The sequence below is a fragment of the Bison bison genome, unplaced genomic scaffold (genome assembly GCF_000754665.1).
Source record: "Bison bison bison isolate TAMUID 2011002044 unplaced genomic scaffold, Bison_UMD1.0 scf7180017864473, whole genome shotgun sequence".
Classification (NCBI taxonomy): domain Eukaryota; kingdom Metazoa; phylum Chordata; class Mammalia; order Artiodactyla; family Bovidae; genus Bison; species Bison bison.
The window spans coordinates 12,973,047-12,996,041 of NW_011495034.1; the positions used below are offsets into that span (position 1 = coordinate 12,973,047).

Below are 22,995 nucleotides of genomic sequence, written 5' to 3' on the forward strand. Positions count from 1 at the left end.
CTCTTTTCAATAATTACTACATTGATTTCCCTTTGCCCAAGGCCATTCATATTTAGTTTCTAGTGCCATGTTCCATACTTGGATAAACTGGGCAGCATTCTAGACTAGTGCAGAAGTATTTTGTTTTTAAACAAGCAGTGGGACTGTTTGCAGCATTGAACTTGAAGTTTAATATTGATCCAATATATATTTATTGAGTGCTATGTGCCATGTGCTGTGTTGGGCACTTGGTATACAAGGGAGAGCAAAAATAGATATAGTCGTCACTGTTATGAAACTTGGATTCTATTGGGGGAATTTGTTGAAATAATTATTATATAAATGTGAAATTCCAACTTTGAGGAACATAGAGTAATGAGAACTGTTCTGGGAGATCAAGGAAGGCTTCTTTTGAGGAAGTGACCATTTGGGTAAAACATAAAGGATGAGTAAGAATTAATTAGGCCAAGAGAAAGAGGAGTATCATTCAACATTCCAGTAGAGAGAGCAGGAAATGGAAAGCAGCGGTGATAGGTGAGTGCTAATGCATTTGAAGAACTGAGAGTTGATAAGTGTTATAAGCAGAGGGCAAAAGAAGTTTGCACAAGTACGTAGGGACTACATCTTTATGATTTTCTAGACCATGTAGTAGATTTGAGGGCTTTATCATAACAATGGGAAATATTTTAAATTAGGTGGTAATCTCAGGAGATTAGGAATCTCAGATAGGAAATTAGAATAGTTCAGTCTGGCTGTGATAAGGAGAGAGTTTGTGGAAATAAAATGAATAAATGCAGAAAACCACTGGGGACTCTTAATTCTGATCCATGTGAGATGATGGGAGTAGGATAGCAGAGACAGAGGAAAGTGTTCAGAACAAGAGAGATTTGAGAAGTGAAAATAAACAGAGCCTAGGGATGTGTTGGAATAGAGGGATGGCAATGGCACCCCACTCCAGTACTCTTGCCTGGAAAATCCCATGGACGGAGGAGCCTGGTAGGCTGCAGTCCATGGGGTCGCTAAGAGTTGGACACGACTGAGCGACTTCACTTTGACTTTTCACTTTCATGCATTGGAGAAGGAAATGGCAACCCACTCCAGTGTTCTTGCCTGGAGAATCCCAGGGACGGGGGAGCCTGGTGGGCTGCCGTCTATGGGGTTGCACAGAGTCGGACACGACTGAAGCGACTTAGCAGCAGCAGCAGGGATGGGTTGGAATAGAGGGATGAGGGAATTCAGGATGATTCCACAGTGTTAGTTGGCTGGATAAATGGAAGGATATGAGATATTATCAGCAATGACTATATTGCTAACTGTTGGTCAGTTACTATGGGCCCAGCTCTGTCCTACGTCTTCTATGTATATTGATTCACCTATTTCTCACAAGTCATGTGGCGTAGGTTTATTATTCCCATTTTACAGGGATTAAGTAAGGGGCCCAGGACTACAGAATACGAAAAACCAATCTCTCCAAAAACACATTTATCTCTGGTTGGGAAAGGAGGTAGAGAGAAAAGCAACCAGAAACAGTTGAGTGTGGCTGGATGGCGGAGTTCAGGGGACGTACTGTTTTCACTTTTTTTAATGGAAAAATAAAGTTAAACGTGTTTGCAAGCCAATGAGCAGCATCTAGCTGAGGGAAAATCTGGATATTCTAGGGAAAAGAGGGGGATTATCAGTAGCAGTAAGCTTTCTGAATGAAGATGAGGGTCAGAATACAGGTCGAGAGACTGACGTCATATTGCAAAGACAGCTGTTACACTTAAAGGGAAAGAAGAGATGATGAGCACAGAAGCAGGAGGGAGTGTTTTGTGTGATGGTGGCTTTATTCTGTATACAATAGCAGCCTGGGACGACAACTGGAAATGGTTGAAAATAAAAGCCCAAGGAGAGTGAACAAAATCTGAAATAGTAATGAAAGAGTGTGACAGCAAGTTGGCCAGTCAGATAGAAGGACTGCCAGGCAGTGCTGAGGTAATTTAGAGTTACCATAAATTCATGGTACAACCAGTCTGCCCTGTTGTATGACTTTCTCCAGGTATACAAACATAGAAATGAGAGTAATAATTGCATTCATTCAGTGCCATAGCAGGAAGTTTGCTATACACGCAAGAGTGTTACTGAAATGAAAATGGTACTGGGGATGAAGAAGAGGAGATAATCTTTAAAGGAGTATAACCCATATTTGATAATCATGTAGATGGAAAGGATTATGGGTGACATCCCATTTCTGTTTGGGAAATGTATTGGTTGATACCTGCAGTGGCTTGAATGGTGCTTCCCCCCAAATTCATGTCTATGCACAGAGCCTCAGAATGTGACCTTATTTGGAAATAGGGTCTTTGCAAATGTAATTAATGTAAGGATAGAGATAAGGTCATAGCAGATTGTGACAGATTATCCTCAGAGGATGCACAGAGACTCAGAGAAGAAGGCTATGTGAGGATGGAGTCAGAGATTAGAGAGGGACAGGCATACAAGTCAAACAGCCATGGCATTAGGAGACTGGCATGAGATAGTTTTTCTTTCAGGGTCTCCGGAAGTTGTGAGCCCTGCCAGTACCTGGATTCCAGGCTCCTGCATCCTAAGCTGTGAGAAAATAGTTTTGTTCTTTGAAGCCACCTAGTTTGTGGTAATTTATTATGACAACCGTAGAAGACTGATACCATTCACTGAAGTAAGGAATCCAGAAGACGGAGCAGGACTGGCAGGAAAGAGAATGGGTTGGATTTAGGCGACTTTATCCTTTTTTGCATATTCCTAACATAGTTTCCGGAGAAGGCAATGGCACCCCACTCCAGTACTCTTGCCTGGAAAATCCCATGAGTGGAGGAGCCTAGTAGGCTGCAGTCCATGGGGTTGCTGAATCAGACACGACTGAGCAACTTCATTTTCACTTTTTACTTTCATGCATTGGAGAAGGAAATGGCAACCCACTCCAGTATTCTTGCCTGGAGAATCCCATGGACAGAGGAGCCTGGTGGGCTACAGTGCATGGGGTTGCAGAATTGGACATGACTCAGCAACTAAGCACAACACAGCAACGTGGTTTCCTAATTACTTCTTAACCCCTCCAAATCATCCTTTTGTTGCCAAAATTCATTCTAAAGTGATTCATATTAAGGTTCATATCAAAAAAGCCAGCTCTGACTCTGTCACACTCTTTGTATACCTCCTTATCACTTACTGGGCTTCCCACGCGGCACTAGTGGTAAAGAACTCACCTGTAAATGCAGGAGACATAAGAGATGTGAGATTGATCCCTGGGTTGGGAAGATCCCCTGGAGTAGGAAATGGCAACCCACTCCAGTATTCTTGCCTAGAGAACCCCATGGACAGAGGAACCTGGCAGGCTACTGTCCATAGGGCTGCACAGAGTTGGACATGCCTGAAGTGACTTAGCAGGCACATTATCACTTAACTGGCTAAAATTCATACTCTGGCACATTGATCAGTGCCCAGTCTGTCAGTCCTTCTCTCTCCTCACCCCTTGTTAGCTGCTTGTCCCTCAGTAAAGCTGGTCTAATTTCTTTTCTCTAAATAGGCTTGCTCTTTCTTGGCATCTCTACTTTGGCATAGACTTTTGTGTATAGTAACTTCTCTGTCCCCTTTGTCTACAGGATCAAACACCCTCATCTTTCAAGATACTGCTTACATCACCATTTGTTTTGAAGGCTTTCCTCACCCAGCAAGCCTTATGACTAACACCTTGAAACTCAAGCTGTTATAAGATTTGTTAGATTGGGCTGTAACTAGTGGTTGCCACATTTCTCTACTTCTGTCAAGTAAGCTCCTTGAAGGTCAAGATTTTGTTGTAGGTGAAATTATCTGAACTATCAAATGCTTGTGAAAGCTGACTTTTGAGGGTAACAGTATCCCTTTGTGAATCCATTTTGGTTTCTGAAAATTGGTTGGTAGTTTTTTCTCTCCATGGTTCTTCCCACACCATATTGAAAAGTAAATAATTCCTTTCAGTGTGGTTATCAAATTGACTTATATATGTGGATTACAGAATTGGCCCCTTAAAGGGGACAATTTTTGGAAATTTGGAACTCACACATTAAATATCAACCTTTCTGACCTGCTTGCCTCCGTATCTCACCTGCTGCTGCTCCTAAGTCGCTTCAGTCGTGTCCAACTCTGTGCGACCCCATAGCTCACCAGCTAGGGGTTTTCATATCTCAGACCTTTCCCTTCTCTGTGTATTAGCTGATCTCCATTCAGCATTCCCTTCTTTCTGACTCCCTTTGTTTCTTCTTGAATTGGTACATCACACATGCCTCTGTACAGGTGTTTACAACACTTTACATCATAATTGGAAATGTATTTTTAATCTCATTCTATTAAATGTAAAATCCTCAAGGGCAGAATCCACGTCTTATCATTTTTTTTTCTCCAGATCCTGGCACACTGTATATACTCTACAAATGTTTATTTGAATGAGTAAATCATTTGAAACAACTTCATTTTGTTCTACCATGAATCCTCAAAGATTACCAGTAATCGTTCTGTAATACAGGTTTCCTGAGAGCTGGGATGGTGTCTCTCTGGACAAGTCTGCTATCCATTGTGTCTAAGATGGTGCCCACCACATTATTGAATGACTGAATCAGTCACAAAGATATGATTTCTGAGTTACTATTTCATGGTGTTCCATTTTAAGAACAAGTTGAAACTGACTGAAAGTAACTTTAAACATCACTGTATTAGAGTACTGAGTATGGATTTAATGTACTGGTAATGTTTCTAATATATTGGGTAGGTTCATTCTCTTTACTCCACCTCCAGTTTGATCATAGAGCAACTGAATTATTTACGTTAAAATGAAAACTGAAAGCATTTTTGTATTGTTTAGAACTTCATTTTGAGGTTTAAAATACTTTAACTTTTAAAAATACACCACAGATTTATCTACTTTCTTCCATTTCAGATCCCCTAACTCTAATTCAGTCACATTGTCTTCCATATTACACAAAGCTGCCTTTTAAAAAACATAAATATGACCATATAATTCTGTTTTAAATTCCTCAATTGTACTTTGAGTTAATTCAGACTCTTTATCACTGATGAACTCTCTGTGATCTGATCTCTGGATAGCTCTCCAGTGTCATATCTTATCATTCTTCTGATTTTTTTTCTATATGGCCCAGTCCACATGGGTCTCCTTTCAGAAATTAAAACAATAATTCTTAAACTTTTTGGTCTCAGGACTCCTTTACATTCTACAATTATAAGGTCCTCAGAGAGCTTTTTATGAAAAAAAGAAATACAGGTTATATCTACTGGTATTTACTGTATTAGAAATTAAAACTGAGAAAACTAAATAATTATTGGGTTGACCAAAAGATTTATCAAGCTGGAATCAAGATTGCCAGGAAAAATATCAGTAACCTCAGATATGCAGATGACACCACCCTTATGGCAGAAAGCGAAGAACTAAAAAGCCTCTTGATGAAAGTGAAAGGGGAGAGTGAAAAAGTTGGCTTAAAATTCAACATTCAGAAAACTAAGATATGGCATCTGTTCCCATCACTGTATGGTAATAGATGGGAAAACAATGGAAACAGAGCCTATTTTGGGGGGCTCCAAAATCACTGCAGATGGTGACTGCAGCCATGAAATTAAAAGATGCTTGCTCCTTAGAAGAAAAGTTATGACCAACCTAGACAGCATATTAAAAAGCAGAGACATTCCTTTGCCAACAAAGGTCCATCTAGTCAAAGCTATGGTTTTTCCAGTAGTCATGTATGGATGTGAGAGTTGGACCATAAAGAAAGCTGAGCACTAAAGAATTGATGCTTTTGAACTGTAGTGTTGGTGAAGACTCTTAAGAGGCCCTTGGAGTGCAAGGAGATCAAACTAGTCAATCCTACAGGAAATCAGTCCCGAATATTCATTGGAAGGACTGATATTGAAGCTGAAACTCCAATATTTTGGCCACCCGATGCAAAGAACCAACTCATTGGAGAAGACCCTAATGGTGAGAAAGATTGAAAGCAGGAGGAGAAAGGGAGAACAGAAGATGAGACGGTTGGATGGCATTACTGACTTGATGGACGTGAGTTTGAGCAAGCTCCAGGAGTTGATGATGGACAGGGAAGCCTGGCATGCTGCAGTCTATGGGGTCGGAAAGAGCCAGACATGACTGAGCAACTGAACTGAACAGAACTGAAAAGATTCATTCAGTGTTTCCCGAATGAACCTTTTGGCCAACCCAGTATTATATGAGTTAAAAGTAGCAACAGTATATAGCACAAGGAACTAGTCAACATCTTGTAATAACCTATAATGGAAATAATTTCAAAGATGATAATTGTGTATGTGTATAACTATATATACATATGTATATGTATAATCTTGCTGTGCATGTGAAACATTGTAAGTCAACTATACTTCAATAAAATGTATATATTTAAAAAATAGCAACAGTAAACCCATTGTGTGTTAATATAATTATTAATTAAAATAACTATACTTCCCCGCAAATTATGAGTAGCATTGTTTTACATTAAAAAAAATCTGTCTCAATAGAGAGCTGGACTCTTGTATTCCCTTTTACATTCAGACAGTTGTGATATGTGGTTTTGGTTATAGAAAGAAAATTTGACCTCACAGAGATAAGTACTTCGATAAGGGAGCAGTATTTTAATAGCTATTTCAGATAATTGTGGATATTCTTTGATAGTAAAAGGTAATTACTTAAAGGTTAGTTACAATGTGGAGTATGAATCTATCAGTGAACTTTTTATATACCGTCACATTAAAATACATTGGTCTGTCTTTATAGCCTTTGAATGAATCTTTTACCAAGGCATGATTTTAACATTGTGTGTGGTCATTTTGCAAACATTGGTTTGCTGGGTTATCCAGATTCTTCCAAATGTGGACACACCTCATAATACAATATCAAAAAATCACATTTGTTAATATCTCCAATCACATGAGAAATATTTAAATATTGGGAAGCTGTCAGGTTTATGGTGCTGGATTCAGATTTTCCAAAATTCTAATTTTCACTTGAAAGTGTAAATTTTTACCATTGACAACAAATGCTGTCAGTTGTTTTCCTTGGAATAACAGATTCACTTTATTTATCTTTAAGAACATGTCTGCCAGATATATCAGTCTTAATAACCACAGTTTGTTCTTCTTTCAAATAAAAATGATGTTCCAAGAAAAAAGTGTTCAGCTTTGCAACTCAAGCAGTTGCATAAGTGCTTTTTCTTGAGAAAACATAGTTTGATGTGCAGCAAACTGAAAATGAAAAGGCAGGTTTTAGTTGCTCAATCGGGTCTGACTCTGTGCAACCCCATGGACTGTAGCCTACCAGGCTCCTCTGTCGAAATTTTCCAGGCAAGAATGCTGGAGTGGGTTGCCGTTCTCTCCTCCAGGGGATCTTCCCGACCCAGGGACTGAACCCAAGTCTCTGTACCATTTGAGCCATCAGGGAAGCATCAGGGATGCTTTATGCATGCTTCCCATTTCATCCCACAGAACATTAAAAACTTACTCAAGGGTTGAGATTTTTAGAAATTGATAATTTTGCTGCTTTATTGGGACATTCTGAAATGCTTTTTGTTTTGTACTGGGAGTGCCTGTTAGTGAAGCATTCATTGACTACTGGTAGTTTGGTGCCGCTGTCTTGACGTGTTGTCAGCCTTCTAGTCATTATTGCTTTAACATCTTTGGAATAAATGTCAACACAATGAAAAAGGCAAATCATACTTTATTATTATGAAAATAGTTTTGGCTCTGAAATGGTCACACAGACCAGTGAGAACTGCTGCTCTTATAATAACTGCAGCTGTTCCCAGAAGTGTTCCCAGAAGGATAGCCATACACTCCCACCCCACTAATTGTCTTTGTTTAGCTCCTTTCAGACAGCTTATTATGGCTTTTAATTATGTAAATTACTACTGACTTTGTAATGACCTTGGACAAGTTACCTAATCTCTCTGCTTCACTTCCCTTCATACAAAAAAGTATCTTTGAGGATTATTGTGAGGATTAGGACAATTAAAACATGAGTTTGTTCACAACAGTGCCTGGCACATGGTTAATGCTATTATATATGTCATTCATTTTCTGTATGAGCCGCCTCCTGCGCAAGGCCACTGAAGCTTTGAACGGCAGGATCCACGTTTGTCTCATCTAGCAGTGTATCCCTTGGGCCTAGCCCACTGCCTGGCATATATTGGTGCTTAATAAATACTTGTTGAATAAATGTGTGATGATGTGGGAAACTAAAAATAGCTGTAGAATACTTTGGGGAGAAATAATGACAGATGAAGTTAGTGGTCTTTATGCTTGGATTGGAAATTGCAGCAGAGAGGTAGAGTTTTCTCACAGAACTTTCATAAGCCAAATGAACATACTATTTCAAGAGCTGATATATAATTAAAAAAGAGAATATTATTTCCTATCTTGAGTTAACAGATCTTCATGTTTAACCTTTGAATATATTTTCTGTTTGGTCACAGTCTTTGCTTTAAAACAGGACTCATTGGCTTTTTATAATCTTGGATATTAGAGCAGCGCCAAGAATCCTGGTCACAGGAAGAAAAGAGAAAATAGAGAAAGAGTCTTTATAAAGGTGTGGGTTAAATTAAATGAGCTGTAATACTTTGTTCAGCTTTTTTGAAGAAGTAGAGGAAAAGAAAGAGAATGGATCAAAATGCTTTCATTAGTAACATTATTCCCTCGATTCTTGTCACAGAGGGGAAACGGCCATGTGAAGCAATGATGCTCTTGTCTGTCAGGTAGCTTATGACCTTTTGTATAAAGAATGATAGATTCTTTTAAAAGTTTAGACCCTGGGGGGGAAAAAGACAGTCTTACAAACAAAATAGCATTGTTTGTTTAAATGAGGCAAGGAAAGTTATATAATCTGTAAAGTTTCTCCTATTAATAAGAAGCTCAATATTTAATACTCAATAAACTGTAGTAAGGCTTTTATCTTTACCAGTCATATACCACCATCAGTGTATGGTTTTTATTTTTTACATTTGTTTGATTGATCTTATGAGCTTTAAAACCTTTGAGGAAAGTAGGTGGGTATAGATGATAAATTTTAGATATTGACATTAAATGGTGTTATTGCTAGAGATTTAAATTCCAATCTGTACTTTCATCCTAAATTGCATTTCCAAATAGTAAAAATATGCATTTAAAAGCATAATTGTTTCTTTTTACTGATGTAATTACATTTTATACATGTATTTTAAAACAAAAGTATAGAAGCGTTTGCAGGGAAATGTCTTTATCAGCAGCTTTGTATGCTATGGTTCATAACAGTCAAATTGCTATTTGAAGTCAACTGTTTTCTTTGTAATTCTTACAAAGAACCACTCTGAGTGTGTGTGCTTTTGTGTGCATGCCTGTCAGTGCCTACACGTGTGTTTGTGTATGTGTGTGTGCACATGCATCTGGATGTTTGGGAGGTGAAGCTGGCTACGTGGTGTATGTTCAGAGTAGTCTCTTGCTTAGAGCTCTAATTCTGAAATTTGGGATGTGATCTCGTTTGGAACTCATGGACTCCTCCTTTTCCATTTTTCCTATTACTGCCAGAATTATAAAGGATGTCAGGAGGTCTTGAGTTTTAATCCCATACAGTTTGTAATTTAGGACAACTCACCTAATCTCTTTGGACCTCAAAGCTTCATGTGCAAAATAAAAATGTTTTACCAGATTTTTAATTTAGATTCTTAGCTTAGACTCTGTAAAATTTTATCAAAAGAGCTGTACAAAATGCCCAAAGTGATGAATGACCTGGATCCAAGTTCCCTGCTGTTGGATATTTGCTAATTTCTTGTCTTAGTTTAATCCTCCCCAGAACAGGAGATTTGGGGGGATGCTTAAGGTAAAGTAATTGCCTTTTTTATCCATAAGACAGTTAAATAGAAACTAGCCTACGTCTAGAAAGGAAAAGTACAGCTGTTGTACATTTTTACAAAATTGTGTGGACAGAGGATTAAAGTCTAGACAGTGTGAAATAATAGGAAACTCTGAATAAAAAATTGCTTCGATTTTTGGTGCCACAGAATGGAATCCAGTAGTTAAGAATTAGAAAGGAATTAACTTGATGGAAAAGAATTTGAGGTAAGAAATAGAATAGTAATGACTACATATACAAATGAATGGTAATGATAATCCTAAAAAAATCCTAAGTTATTTAGGTACCCTGTCTTTCTGTCTTTTTCATTCCTGAGAATACTGCATTCCTATGTTGCAAAATATGCCCAGAATGCTCATACATCTCCCCACTCTATTCTAGCTGATGATGGAGATCCAGGGACTATATTTGAGAATCACTGCCTTAGAAAATCTCACCATTGGTTGATTTAATGACCTTTAAGTGAAAGTCAAGGACCTAAGGCTTAGAGATCCTCCTAGAGTGAAGTCTTTTTGTTCTTTATGAGTTCTAGGGAAAGAATATCCTGATGGTCAGCTTTTTTTTTCCTCCCACAAATGAGTCCAAAATCAGATGTAGAAAGTGAAAAGAGTGAATCCCAAATAAAGTCTATATGTAAGGTAGTCTTACATATAACTGGTTTTGATTTTGCTTTTTAAAAGACTTTTTTAGATATCAGTGTAGAAATGGAAGAGTTGAAGGTTGAAATCAACTATTTTTTAATTTTCATTCTTTCCTGGTTATTGCATGGCCAAGGTTAGTGATGTGAAAGATGCTCGGGTGTTTTTTTATGGTCAGGCTAGTTTTGAGTCTTATTTACTAGCTGTGTGATCTTCGGCAAATTGCTTAAACTCTGATTTCCAGTTTCCTTAACTATTAAAAAAGAGAGAGAAAGAATGATGATGAGAATTACAAATGACACGTGGTACATGTACACCTGCCATATGGTAGGTAAATGCTTGTTTTGTGGTAACTGAATATTGTTAGTAAGTTAAACAGGTATTGTTACAGTAGAAACATTTTTTCCTTACAGCTAACTGCTTGATAACACATCTGCTTCCTTACCCCAGGAGTAAGGATTGGGTTCAAAGGGCTGTTCTACCACTGTTCGGATAGCCATAGAAAGAAAATCAGTTTTGATAGGCGTTGGTTTTGTTATCTAAATAGTAATCATCATAATCGTAGTCTTTATGTTCTCTAAGATCTCTTTGATTATAAAATCCTGTTGTATTAGGAGGGTAGCCATTGAATAAAATATGGAAATTTATAATCTTCACATAAAATGTATCACTAATTTTTTTTAGCAGCTAAAATGCTTATATCATAGACAAGACTTATTCAAATATTACTAAATTTAGAGTAAATTTGAAACACTCTGTTTCAAAAAAATTAACTTGAGCTTTGAATTTTGTTACTGCATTCTTGCTTTGTAAAGAATTTTTCCTTCATTTTTTTAAAGTTGAGCAGTCTCTTGAGAAATTATTTCACTTAATGAGTGTTCCTGTTTATAGTAGGCCACTTTCAAGAGACCTCCATACTACAGGAACAACAGGGTAGTATGGAGGTCTTCTGAATATTAATCTGCTAACCTAGGGCTTCCCCAGTGGCTCAGCAAGAAAAGAATCCGCCAACCAATGCAAGAGATGCAGGAGACCCATGTTCTTTCCCTGGGTCGGTAAGATCCCCTGGAGAAGGGCATGGCAGCCCACTCCAGTATTCTTGCCTGGAGCATCCCCGTGGAGAGAGGAACCTGGCGGGCTGCAGTCCCATGAGGTCGCAAAGAGTTGGACACAACTGAAGTGACTTAGCGTGCATGCACAGTATCCCAAGATATCCTGCTAAATTAATTCATGAATGCCACTTATGCCTCTTTGTATCTTTATTAATGCCAGAAGTTTTGCTCAGCTATTAATAAATAATGAGGTTTTTTATTTGAAACATAAATCATAACAGGAAAACCAGACAATACATACCTGTTGAAACACATAATGTACTTCTTGCCACAAACATTTAAGTACCGTTATGAAGAAAGCTGAGCACCGAAGAATTGATGCTTTTGAACTGTGGTGTTGGAGAAGACTCTTGAGAGTCCCTTGGACAGCAAGGAGATCCAACCAGTCCATTCTAAAGCAGATCAGCCCTGGGATTTCTTTGGAAGGAATGATGCTAAAGCTGAAACTCCAGTACTTTGGCCACCTCATGTAAAGAGTTGACTCATTGGAAAAGACTCTGATGCTGGGAGGGATTGGGGGCAGGAGGAGAAGGGGACGACAGAGGATGAGATGGCTGGATGGCATCACCGACTTGATGGATGTGAGTCTGAGTGAACTCCGGGAGTTGGTGATGGACAGGGAGGCCTGGCGTGCTGCGATTCTTGGGGTCGCAAAGAGTCGGACACGACTGAGCAACTGAACTGAATTGAACTGAACTGATTCATCAGTATTTGTAGGGGATGGTTCCAGTCCTCCCCAGCCCTCCCCTGCAGGTGCCAGAATCCATGGATGCTAAAGTCTCCTATATAAAATGTTGCAGTATTTGCATATAAGCAGTGCACATCTTCCCATGTATTTTAAATCATTTCTAAGTTAACCTATAATACCTAATACAATGTGAATGCTATGTAAATAGTTGCCAGCATGAAGCAAATTAAGTTTTACTTTTTGGAACTTTCTGAAGTTTCCCCCTGCCCCCTCCCCCAGCAAATATTTTTGATACACAATTGGTTGAATCTGTAGATGCAGAATGCATAGATACAGAAAGCTGACTGTAAATCTGATTAAACCTTTAGGTTTATATTATAAAAATTTATTTCACTTGTTTAATGTTACTTTTCTAAATGTGGTTACTGGAAAAATTTAAATTACACATGTGGTTCATATTAACTTTATCTTAGGCAGTACTGATCTAGCCTATCACAGCTTTTCTGTTGCATTGAAAATGTAAGATAAAGATTTCTGGTCTGAGAAAGATCGCAGTGGATTAAGTTTTAAATTTTAAAACATCTTTTGTAAAAACAGAAGAACTAGAATTATGAAAAAAGAAATCCAGTCATAGCCTCTTAAGCAAAACTAGATGAAGAGAGGGTGTCTTCATAAGCCCCAGAACATGGATGGGTTGAGGCAGCAGGACCCACACAAATCATGTGACTGAGCACCTGTGTGGCAGAAGGAATGAATAGCAAGGGGACCCAGACACAGAAGTCACTAACAGAGCCCCAAAGGAGAAGACATCCCTTTGGATGGGAAACTTGAGCAGAGGGCCTGAGAACAACTGGCAAAACTGCCTCCAGATTGCAGAGGAATGCAAAACAACCACGGGCACACACAAAGAAGCTGCAGGAAGAAGATTACAGAGTACTGGGCTGGACTCAAAGAATCTCAGAAATTTCTAACACAAACCGCTTTTGAGAAAGACAGTCCAATTGTAAAGAAACATTGCTAAAAAATAGAATCCTGTTTGTGCTGGGCGGAAACATGAAGTCTGAAGGGAGGAGAGTTTATATTCAAGTTAGGGATGGAATACATATATAGGTGTCTGATTTCAAAACAGTGGTTCTGGCTACAGAGGCCATGGTTTTAAGTTCACTTTAAGACCAGGGGAGGTAGCCCACTAACCTGAAGCTAGGAAAGCTACCCATGCTCACCTTAAACCCCCACATGGAAGTCTCCTCCCTGACAGGTGCTATATGAAAACCCATTTCATTTCAACATGAGTAACAGAAAAGGATTTTCTGTAAACCCCATATAAATGTACTATATGCAAAAAAGATAGAAATAAATAGAATAATATGACAAGAGACAAAGCATGTTAGATAAGGCTACAAATCAATTGGAAACTGTAAAATATAAACTAAAGGAAATTAATAATGTTAATTCATCTATGAATAGACCAGAATGATTCAGAAACAGGAAAACTCAGAAATAAAGTAATAAAAAGAATACTTGCAGAACTTTGGGGGAAAATAGGGGAAAATTATTTTAGAATGGAGCCTAATTTGGAAGGAACATTAAAAAAAAATAGGCAATACAGTAAGTATAGCAAGAGGAAAACAAAAAGAATTTAAGAGGAAATTGTGGATATAAAAGATAGGGAAAGAGTAATTCATATTAGTATAATTAGAGACCCTGAAGAAGCATGTGAAAGTCACTCAGTTGTGTCCAACTCTTTGTGACCCCGTGGACTATACAGTCCCTGGAATTCTCCAGGCCAGAGCACTGGAGTGAGTAGCTGTTTCCTTCTCCAGGGGATCTTCCCAACCCAGGGATTCTTTACCAACTGTTGCAAGGGAAGCCCTGGAGAAGCATGAGACAAAACATATATGCAAAACTTCTGTCAACAAACCCTCATTTATTGCTGGTAGGAATATAAAGTGGTTCAGCTTCTGTGGCAGTAATCAAGAAGTTTTCATTAAAACCACAATGAAATGCCACTACATTCCTCCCAGAATGGCTAAAATTAAGAAGACTGACAATACCAAATGAAGGCAAGGTTCTGAAACTATCATACGTGGGAGGCATGTCAGTTGCTACAGTCATTTGGAAAACTGGCCTTTTCCGCTGAGGTTTAACACAGTTATACTCTGTAACCCAAAAGTTTCCTTCCTAGGTATATACTCATTAGAACTGTATTCCATATAAATCTGTGTAGGATATTGCTTGTGTCCCTGTCTTCACCTCCTACCTACAAATATCATGTGGCTGAAATGTCACTGAGAGAAAATGTTCAGGGTTATATGGTGTTGATAGCTGCATAATTCTGTGATTATACTAAAAATCACTGAATTGTACACTTTTAAAAAGTGAATTTTATGTGGATTATATCTCAAAATGCTATTAAAAACAAAAACAAAATGTCATTGGGAACATGTAGTGATTTCCTGTCAGATTCAGTCTCAGTTTTGGTTTATCAGTCAAAGCCATTCGTTGTATCTAGCCTTGCTTTCCTCTCCAGCCTTGTCCAGTCTTTCATGTACAGTCCACTCAATAGTCTTAATCTTGCTGATAACGTCTTCATATTCTAATAAGTGCTTTCATATATACGCTTAATAATATGAAAATAGTCAAAGCATGGGTATTATTCCTGTTATATTTACTTAAAAATTTTATTGAAGTATAGTTGATTTATATCAATTTCAGATTATTGCATAGCAATTTGACATTTTTATAGATTATATACTCCATTTAAAGTTAGAATATTGTGTATATTCCTTGTTGTTCTATATTATATCCTGTATCTTATTTATTTATACCTAGTGGATACTATACAATTTTAAAACCAAGGAAACTTGAGACAGAATGATTTATGTGAAATCACAAGGCTAGTATTAGAATTTGTTTCAACTTAAAGATACTTACTGGGCATCTTCTATATACTAGGCACTAGTTGGTGCAGTTGGGAGACTGAAATAGACTCCTGTCCTCTGGTCTCTACGCTCAGGGAATTTACCTGGTGTCTTCTCATCTCTTGTCTGCTTTATTGCTTCTATTTTGTTCTTGTCCTTTAACTTCAGAGCCCTTCAAAGCTCACTTTTCCTCACTAACCTTCTTTAAACCTTCCTTTACTTTGAATTCCTGAGGACCTGACCAATTCTAAATATATCTGTAACTTGCCACATTTTTTTTTTGATTGGTTCAAATGCATATTTATTACCTCAGTTGATAAGAAAGCTTCTCAAGGGCATAAGTAAGTATCACCCATAATTTAGAAAGTATTCTCCACAGTTTTAACTCATTGGGCCAGCATGTTTCTTGGCTTTTGAGATGCTTAGTGGTAAAATTTATGTTAAATAGAAAACTAAGGCCTTGCCTTGGTCTTTCATCTACTTGTAAGCTGGAAAGATCAAACACACACAAGGGATATATCCTGTGTGCTATTGTAAAACAATGTATCAGTTGTGAAAAATGGAAAACTTCAGATTGAATAGCTAAGTGGTTCTGTTGAGTGGTTCTGCTACGCTGTAACAGTTAACTCTAGCTTGCAGTTAACTCTGGTCTTTGGACCCACTGTAGCTCAGTAGTTTGTATGGAAGCACCTAAAATAACTGCTAGATGGTGGTTAGGCTGATTTGAACCACTATTCACTGAGGTGAAGGCGGCACCACTGATTGGGCTCTCCACTGATTGGTGACTGGTTGTTGTTCAGTCACTTAAGTTGTGTCCAGCTCTTTGTGACCCCATGGACTGCAGCGTGCCAGGCTTCCTTGTCCTTCACTTCATAGAGTTTCCTCAGTCTCTGTGCATTGAGTCAGTGATGCTATCCAATCATCTCATCCTCTTCCACCCTTTTCTCCTTTTGCCCTCAGTCTTTCCCAGCATCAGGGTCTTTTCTAGTGAGTCGACTGTTAGCATCAGGTGGTCACAGTATCGGAGCTTCAGCATCTCCTGTAACATACTATTAATGTTAGTAAATGACTATAGCACATGTTATCTCAATAGGATGATGAATCATCCCATACCCGTGTATTTTCATAAACTTTGCAGATAAAAGTGAAACAGTGAAAAGCCTTCTTAAAGTGAGCAAAGTAAAATGGAACTAGCCTATTGTGTTATTAAGAGATACTGTTTATGGTAGGGTTCTCTTTCCACTCAAATATCTTACTTGTACTGTTGATTTTATGTCAGTTTAGGTGGATATCCTATAGCTTGGTCAAATAGTGGTCTTCCAGTGTTCATCTATTCATTGTAAATAGTCTCTCTGGGTCATTCTTGAATAATATAATCAAAAATAAAGAAAACTAAACATAATGTTTTTTATTGTTGCTGTTTAATTTTTTTAATTTTTTAAATTCAGATATAGTTGATTTACAGTGCTGTGTTAATTTCTGCTATTGTTGCTGGTTTTTAAGGCACAGTTGGTGGATCTGAAATCTGAACTGACAGAGACCCAAGCAGAGAAAGTTGTATTGGAGAAAGAAGTACATGATCAACTTTTACAGTTGCACTCTATTCAGCTTCAGCTTCATGCTAAAACTGGCCAAAGTGTTGACTCTGGTACCATTAAGGCAAAATTGGTAAGTAGTTTAGAGGATAACACATACTTATGTGCATTTTAGAGGGTGAAAAGGACAGTCTTTAATGAGGCTTTTTAATTATAAAAATTGGTGTGTGCAACTGGAAAATTTGGAAAATATAGGCAATGTGAAGATGGTCTTAATCATCCTTGATCTCATTACCTGGAAATGACCAGTGACAACATCAATAACCAATTGGTACTCAGAATAGAATCTTATTCCTCTTTAAAAAGATCCATATAAATAAATTTAAAAGATATTTGTGATTGTAACATGTAAGCAGTTTTTTTTTGCCAGTCTACTGTATCAGATAAGATTTAGTTTAGCTACATATAAAACAGATCCCAAGTAACATGAGAATTGTTCTTAAATAGTCCACGTTATCAGTCTTTTCTCTCAGTTGAAGAAGCCTTGAGACAGGCAGTCCAGAGCTGGTAGAGCAGCTCCACAGATACCAGGGATCCAGCTTCCTTTTGTTCTGCTCTGTCATCTTCAGCTCATGGTTTCTGCCTTCAGGATTTCTTCCTACCTGCATTCCGGGATCTTGCATTCCAAAATCTAAGGGGAAAACAGTGCTTCCTAGCTGTGTTCATTTTCTTTAATGACCTTTTCATGAAATCCTCCTCAGCTTTTTGCCAGTTGTTTAGCTGTCTCATTGGCCTTTCCTAGCTGCATATCAGTCCCTTAGTTGGTCACATGACCACCTCCAGTAAAATCTGAGTTCTTTTAATAAGGGAGAAAATGGAGGAAAATGGAGTTGGGTGTCAGCCAGTGGCACATTTTTTCTTTTGCTCTTAATATAAGTGTTTTCCCTGCCACTGAGTGCTTTCTCATGTTTGCATAATGTTCATTTTTATAAGTGTTGCATAATTAACTATTGCCCTCTTAATCAGTGTAGGTTGTTTAAAGAGAATTTTTTTAAAATCTCATTTTGATTTAGCCTCATATGTATTAAGTGTACTATAGGGAACACAGCAGTAAATAAGATATACAGCTTGGGAGAGGGATGAGATAAGATGATGTTGATGATGACAACAATGCAGCTTAAAGTTTTATTCATTTTCAGTTATTTCTGTTTAATTGGTTGATTAGTTTCTAAGACTGATATGTTAGAATTTATTTAAATGAATATTTACATTCTCTTGAAGTACTTTTAAGTTTTGAAATTCTCTAAATATAAATTGTTAGTGTTTTGTTTAACTGAGATGAGTCAGATTCATAACTGCTACTTTGGAATATTTGATATTAACATTCAGAAACAATGTACATTTTCACTAGAATAGAATTCATCTGACATATTAACATTAGTTTGGAAACAACCAACTGTGTTAATCAGTTTGGATAAAACAAAAAAAAATTAATCTAATCCTGTACGGTTACCATTGCTTATGGATTTGCAAATATATTTATTTTAATGAACTTGACCCGAGTGATACTCAACATATAGGAATTTTCCTTGTAATGATTGTACCACTAAATATGTTGTTTGATGTTTTTCTAATTATAAAACTTTTTTCTTATATCTTAAGTCTGTCCCCTCTGTGGAGGAGCTGGTAAGTATACCATTTCTGTTTTGCTTTAATATGTTATGCTGAAGTGTTCTTAGTGCTTTTTTTGCATAGTACATGTTGTCACCTTGTACGTATCTGAAAGTGATGTTAATGATGATAATTTTTTAATGTGCCAGTACCTGAAAAATTCAGTCAGTAGCCCATTGCTGTTTTCTCACCTCATGTTATTAAAAGATTTTTCTGTTGTTGGTGATTTATTGCTATTATTTGTAGAACCTGTCACTTTTGACAACTTCTGAGCTTTGTACTTTGCTCATACCACTGCTTCAAAAGAAGACTTGGTTTTCCTTGTGCGGGCCTAGTTCTTTCCTCCTTTTTTATTTGAATTTATTCCCGGAGAAAGAATGTGCATGTTGGTTTCTTATTCATCCACTGCATGTGTTATAACTTTTCAGCAGTCTTGAGAATAATTGTGTGGCCTTTGAAACAATTGAATTTTGAAACCCTTTATTAAATTTACCTTAGAAAATAACAGTATAGATAAATTCTTAATATTTTTCCCACTACCTAAGCCTAATCAGGTTCTGAGTAGTCATATGACTTTTCTTCATTTGGAAATATAGCATGTAGATATCAAAATACAAAATTAACTTCTTTGTTGGTATCTAATGATGAACAGGTTAACTGAAACAAAATTCTTTCCTTTAAATCTAAAAGTATTCTTAGTCCTGTTTTTGCTTGCATCTGTTCATTTCAGGCTAGAGAGTTTGTCTGATTCACTAGGAGTTTAAATCTTTAAAGCAAAGTAGTGACTTAATATGTTTCTCATATTTCATAAATATTGTATTAATAGCTCATTAAAGTGATTGTAAGTAGATAATCCTCAACATAAAATTTATTTAGCCCATAAACAATTTTTGGTCTTCTAGGAACTCTTTTTTCCTGAAACAAAAGTGTTAAACTCCATAAATGTCATTTAAAAAGACTTTGTTCATGTGGTCCGAACCATGGTTTCTTTTGGAACTGATAACCTGCCCTTTTAGGAAAGAGATTCTGAAATAAATTGAGATTTTAAGAGTTCCAAAGTTGTTGTAAAAGAAGGATTCTAGATTATTAGTTCTTCAAATTAAAAAGAAAAAATCTAGACAATTGTGTTCTGGTTGTTATATTTGTCTTTTTATAGAAGTTGAAAAAGCATGCTAATCTTCCTTCTTATCACATACGTAATGACAAAAGTTTAATCAAGGAAGTGATAAGTATATTCAGCATTTGGTAATTGTCATTCATTTTAGGCTATATATTTTTTTTATTGTTTTTAAGATGGTGGTACTCACTGCCTTGTATTTGAATATATCATATATTGATGTTTAAATATATTGTATATTGATATGCTTTTGTTAAAACAGTAGATCAAAGCAGACATCAAAATTAGTATCAAAATACATTCCATTAATTGTTAAAAGTTTGCTTACATTTGTTTCTCAGTTTATTATTTTTTTTTACATTTGAATATAAAATTTATTATTTTCATTTTCCAAGTGTTTTCTTTTTCTATCAGGGGGGAAAAAAAAAGAAATCTTAAGGACAGTTGTCACTTGCTGCCAAATTGAGGGTAGTCTTTCTCTGGTGGTTTAGTCTCTTAAGTTGCATCTGACTCTTGTAACCCCATGGACTGTAGCCTGCCAGGCTCCTGTCCATGGGATTCTCCAGGCAAGAATACTGGAGTGGGTTGCCATTTCCTTCTCTCAGTTTATTATTTATAGTAAAAGGGAAATAATTACAGTATTCACTACTCGAATATTAGAAACAATATCCTGTGCCATTCACTTAAGAGAAGCATTCTTCCTGGTGCTGAGGTGGAGCTTTATTTAAATCTCCTAAAGGGGACATGGTGTAGTGAACAGTGTCTTCTGCATGTCATCAGTAAATATAACTACATTTTCACAGGATTTATAGATTCTGTAAATTAACGAATCTGTGAAAGTAGTGCTGTAAGTCAGTAAACACTTCCACTCAAATTTGGGATGGTTCTCTTGATCCAAAAGTAACATTTAAAAGATCTCTCAGGGCCCACATCCAACTCTCAGAAAGGTTTATTTAGTCCTACTGTGTGTGTGTCTGTGAGTTCAGATTTGAATTTGACTGTCTTTAGGCAGGATTTTTACCTTCTGTTTTCCCCTCCGCTTTCCTTTGTACCTACCTGCCTATTCTGTGCTTGGATCCCAAAGGTATTTACATTTGTAACCCTTGATGTATAGGAGTAGGTACACCGTACTTTATACTTTGAAAGTATATTGAAAATTATTTCTTTCACATGTGAGTTGGTGATAAAAACTTGGTGGCAAAAACCTTAAGGTTATATTCTCTGGCTGACACCTATAAATTCGTATATATGAGTTATCTACTAAGTGAAGCAAAGGATAGCATCCTTTTTTGAGAGATAAAAATGGATATCTATCCAACCTCATAGTAGGCAAGGGAGGCCAGTATTTTGACTCAGAAAACAGTTCTTCAGTCACTTTAACATTTGGACAAATAGATGATTCATTCCAGATCCCAGAGTTCAGTGATAATCTGCATCATGGATATACTTATCTATAGTTAGTTTTCCCATAAGCTATATTTTTTATTTAAGTACAGTTGATTTACAATGTTGTGCTAATTTCTGCTGTACCACAAAACGACTCAGTTATACACATGTATATATTTACTCTTTTATGTTTTTTTCCATTGTGGTTTATCCCAGGAGGTTAGATAAAGATCCCTGTGCTGCACAGTAGGACCTTGTTGTTTATCCATTCTAAATGTAATAGCTTGCATCTACTAACACCAGACTCCCCATCCGTCCCTCTCATTCTCCCCCTCCCTCTTGGCAACCACAAGTCTGTTCTCTATATTGACATTTTTTAATGTGTAAATATTTTTAATGCAGTTATTACCAGCATTTCTCCATTACCATAAAATGTTTTTAAAAAATTGGAATATCTGTTCTAATTTAAGCATTGTAAGTTTCTTACAATCCTCTAAGATAAATTGGCTTAAAAATGTTTCTCTTTGTAACCGAATTTATAGTTTATAGAATTGCTGCATTAAAGTTAATGAAATGTTTGGGCACAATCACCAGAGTGATTATTTTAGTCTAGTTTTAGAGTCATTTTAGAATGTAGAGAGTAGATTCAATTATCCATCGAAGCCATTACTATTAGTATATGATAACATGTGCTTAGAGAAGGCTACTAATCTTAGTATCCTCAGGATTAGGATGCCTCAAGCTATGTTATCTTACCTAGAAGTGGTTCTAACACCTCTGGTATTAGTTTTGAAAAAACTGGATCCAAATCATTGTGCTCCATTTTATAGAAATAAAGTGGTAATTTTTATCATATGCTTTCATCGTTGGTATCATAGATTGTGTGCTTTTGTGTCTTTTAAGGAGCATGGTCTATTGCTAGAGAGTCTTGAAAGTATTTTCATTGCATTTTTTAAAAATTGCAACAGGAGAGAGAACTCGAAGCAAACAAAAAAGAGAAAATGAAAGAAGCTCAGCTTGAAGCTGAAGTGAAGTTATTGAGAAAAGAGAATGAAGCCCTTCGCAGACATATAGCTGTTCTCCAGGCTGAAGTTTATGGGGCAAGACTGGCTGCCAAGTACTTGGATAAGGAACTGGCAGGAAGGTGTGTGGAAAATGGGTACCATTGTACCCTTGAGCTCTTAGGTAACCAAGTGCATAGTTACAGAGGTGGACTTTACCCCTTTTAGTAAACAATATATTAATCTTTATATAAAAGTGATTTTATGGTTGATTGTAGCTTACTGTTGTTAACTTCATAGCATTACATGTTGCAGATTTAGTTAGCCATACTAAATAGGTGTTTCTGGTTGACATACACACTGCTAGTAAATTACTGTGAAATGCTAACGACTCATAGAGCTGTACTTTTCACCATTTCCTGTCTTCACACCATAACAGATGATATTCCCACGTACAGCAGGACTTTCGTAGGAATTCTTTGTGTGACCATTGAAACCCAGTCTCTCTTGTCCCTCAAAAACATATTGGAATGACAGTGATTTTATCATAATATAGAGTTCTGCTTTCATTAACTTTTATGGTAAATTATTCACAAACTCTGGTGATTCACTATTACTAAATAATTTTGTGCTTGTTGGTTTAATGTATTAAGAATTGATGTGGAGCAAATAAAAATAATTTACATTATCTCAGAGTACACATTTCTAATAATTTTACCACATTTAAAAAAGTAATCATTTTGTAAAAAGAAACTGTCATTGGAAAAATGTTTTTTACAGTTAGCCTCATCTGAAGACTAGTATGACTGCAAGGAAGACATGAAACATGTTGACATTAGCCTCCTAAATTGTTTCTAAGATGTATATGAACTAAAGTATGTGATTAAAGAAGGTCATAGTCATTCTTTTTTTAAAACTAGTTTTCCCTTGATGACACCTGTCTTTTTCAGAATTTTTGTGTCTTTATAAATCTGAGAGACATCAGGAAATTCCTATTAGTTTCATTACTAAATTAAATTTATGTGAAAGCTACTTGTGTTCAGTAATTCTTCTGA

At 36.7% G+C, this 22,995-nt stretch overlaps 1 protein-coding gene across 2 annotated transcripts in view; it reads left to right on the forward strand.

Moving 5' to 3' along the window:
- GOPC (golgi-associated PDZ and coiled-coil motif containing) overlaps positions 1–22,995 on the forward strand; it is a 34,989-nt gene that overhangs the window by 3,812 nt on the left and 8,182 nt on the right. The window contains exons 2-4 of one of the 2 annotated variants that reach the window (XM_010861808.1): positions 16,734–16,898; positions 18,428–18,451; positions 21,908–22,083. In XM_010861808.1, coding sequence (XP_010860110.1) covers positions 16,734–16,898; positions 18,428–18,451; positions 21,908–22,083 — 365 coding nt within the window. The remainder of the gene's footprint in view (positions 1–16,733; positions 16,899–18,427; positions 18,452–21,907; positions 22,084–22,995) is intronic. The other variant, XM_010861809.1, reaches the window with a different exon arrangement.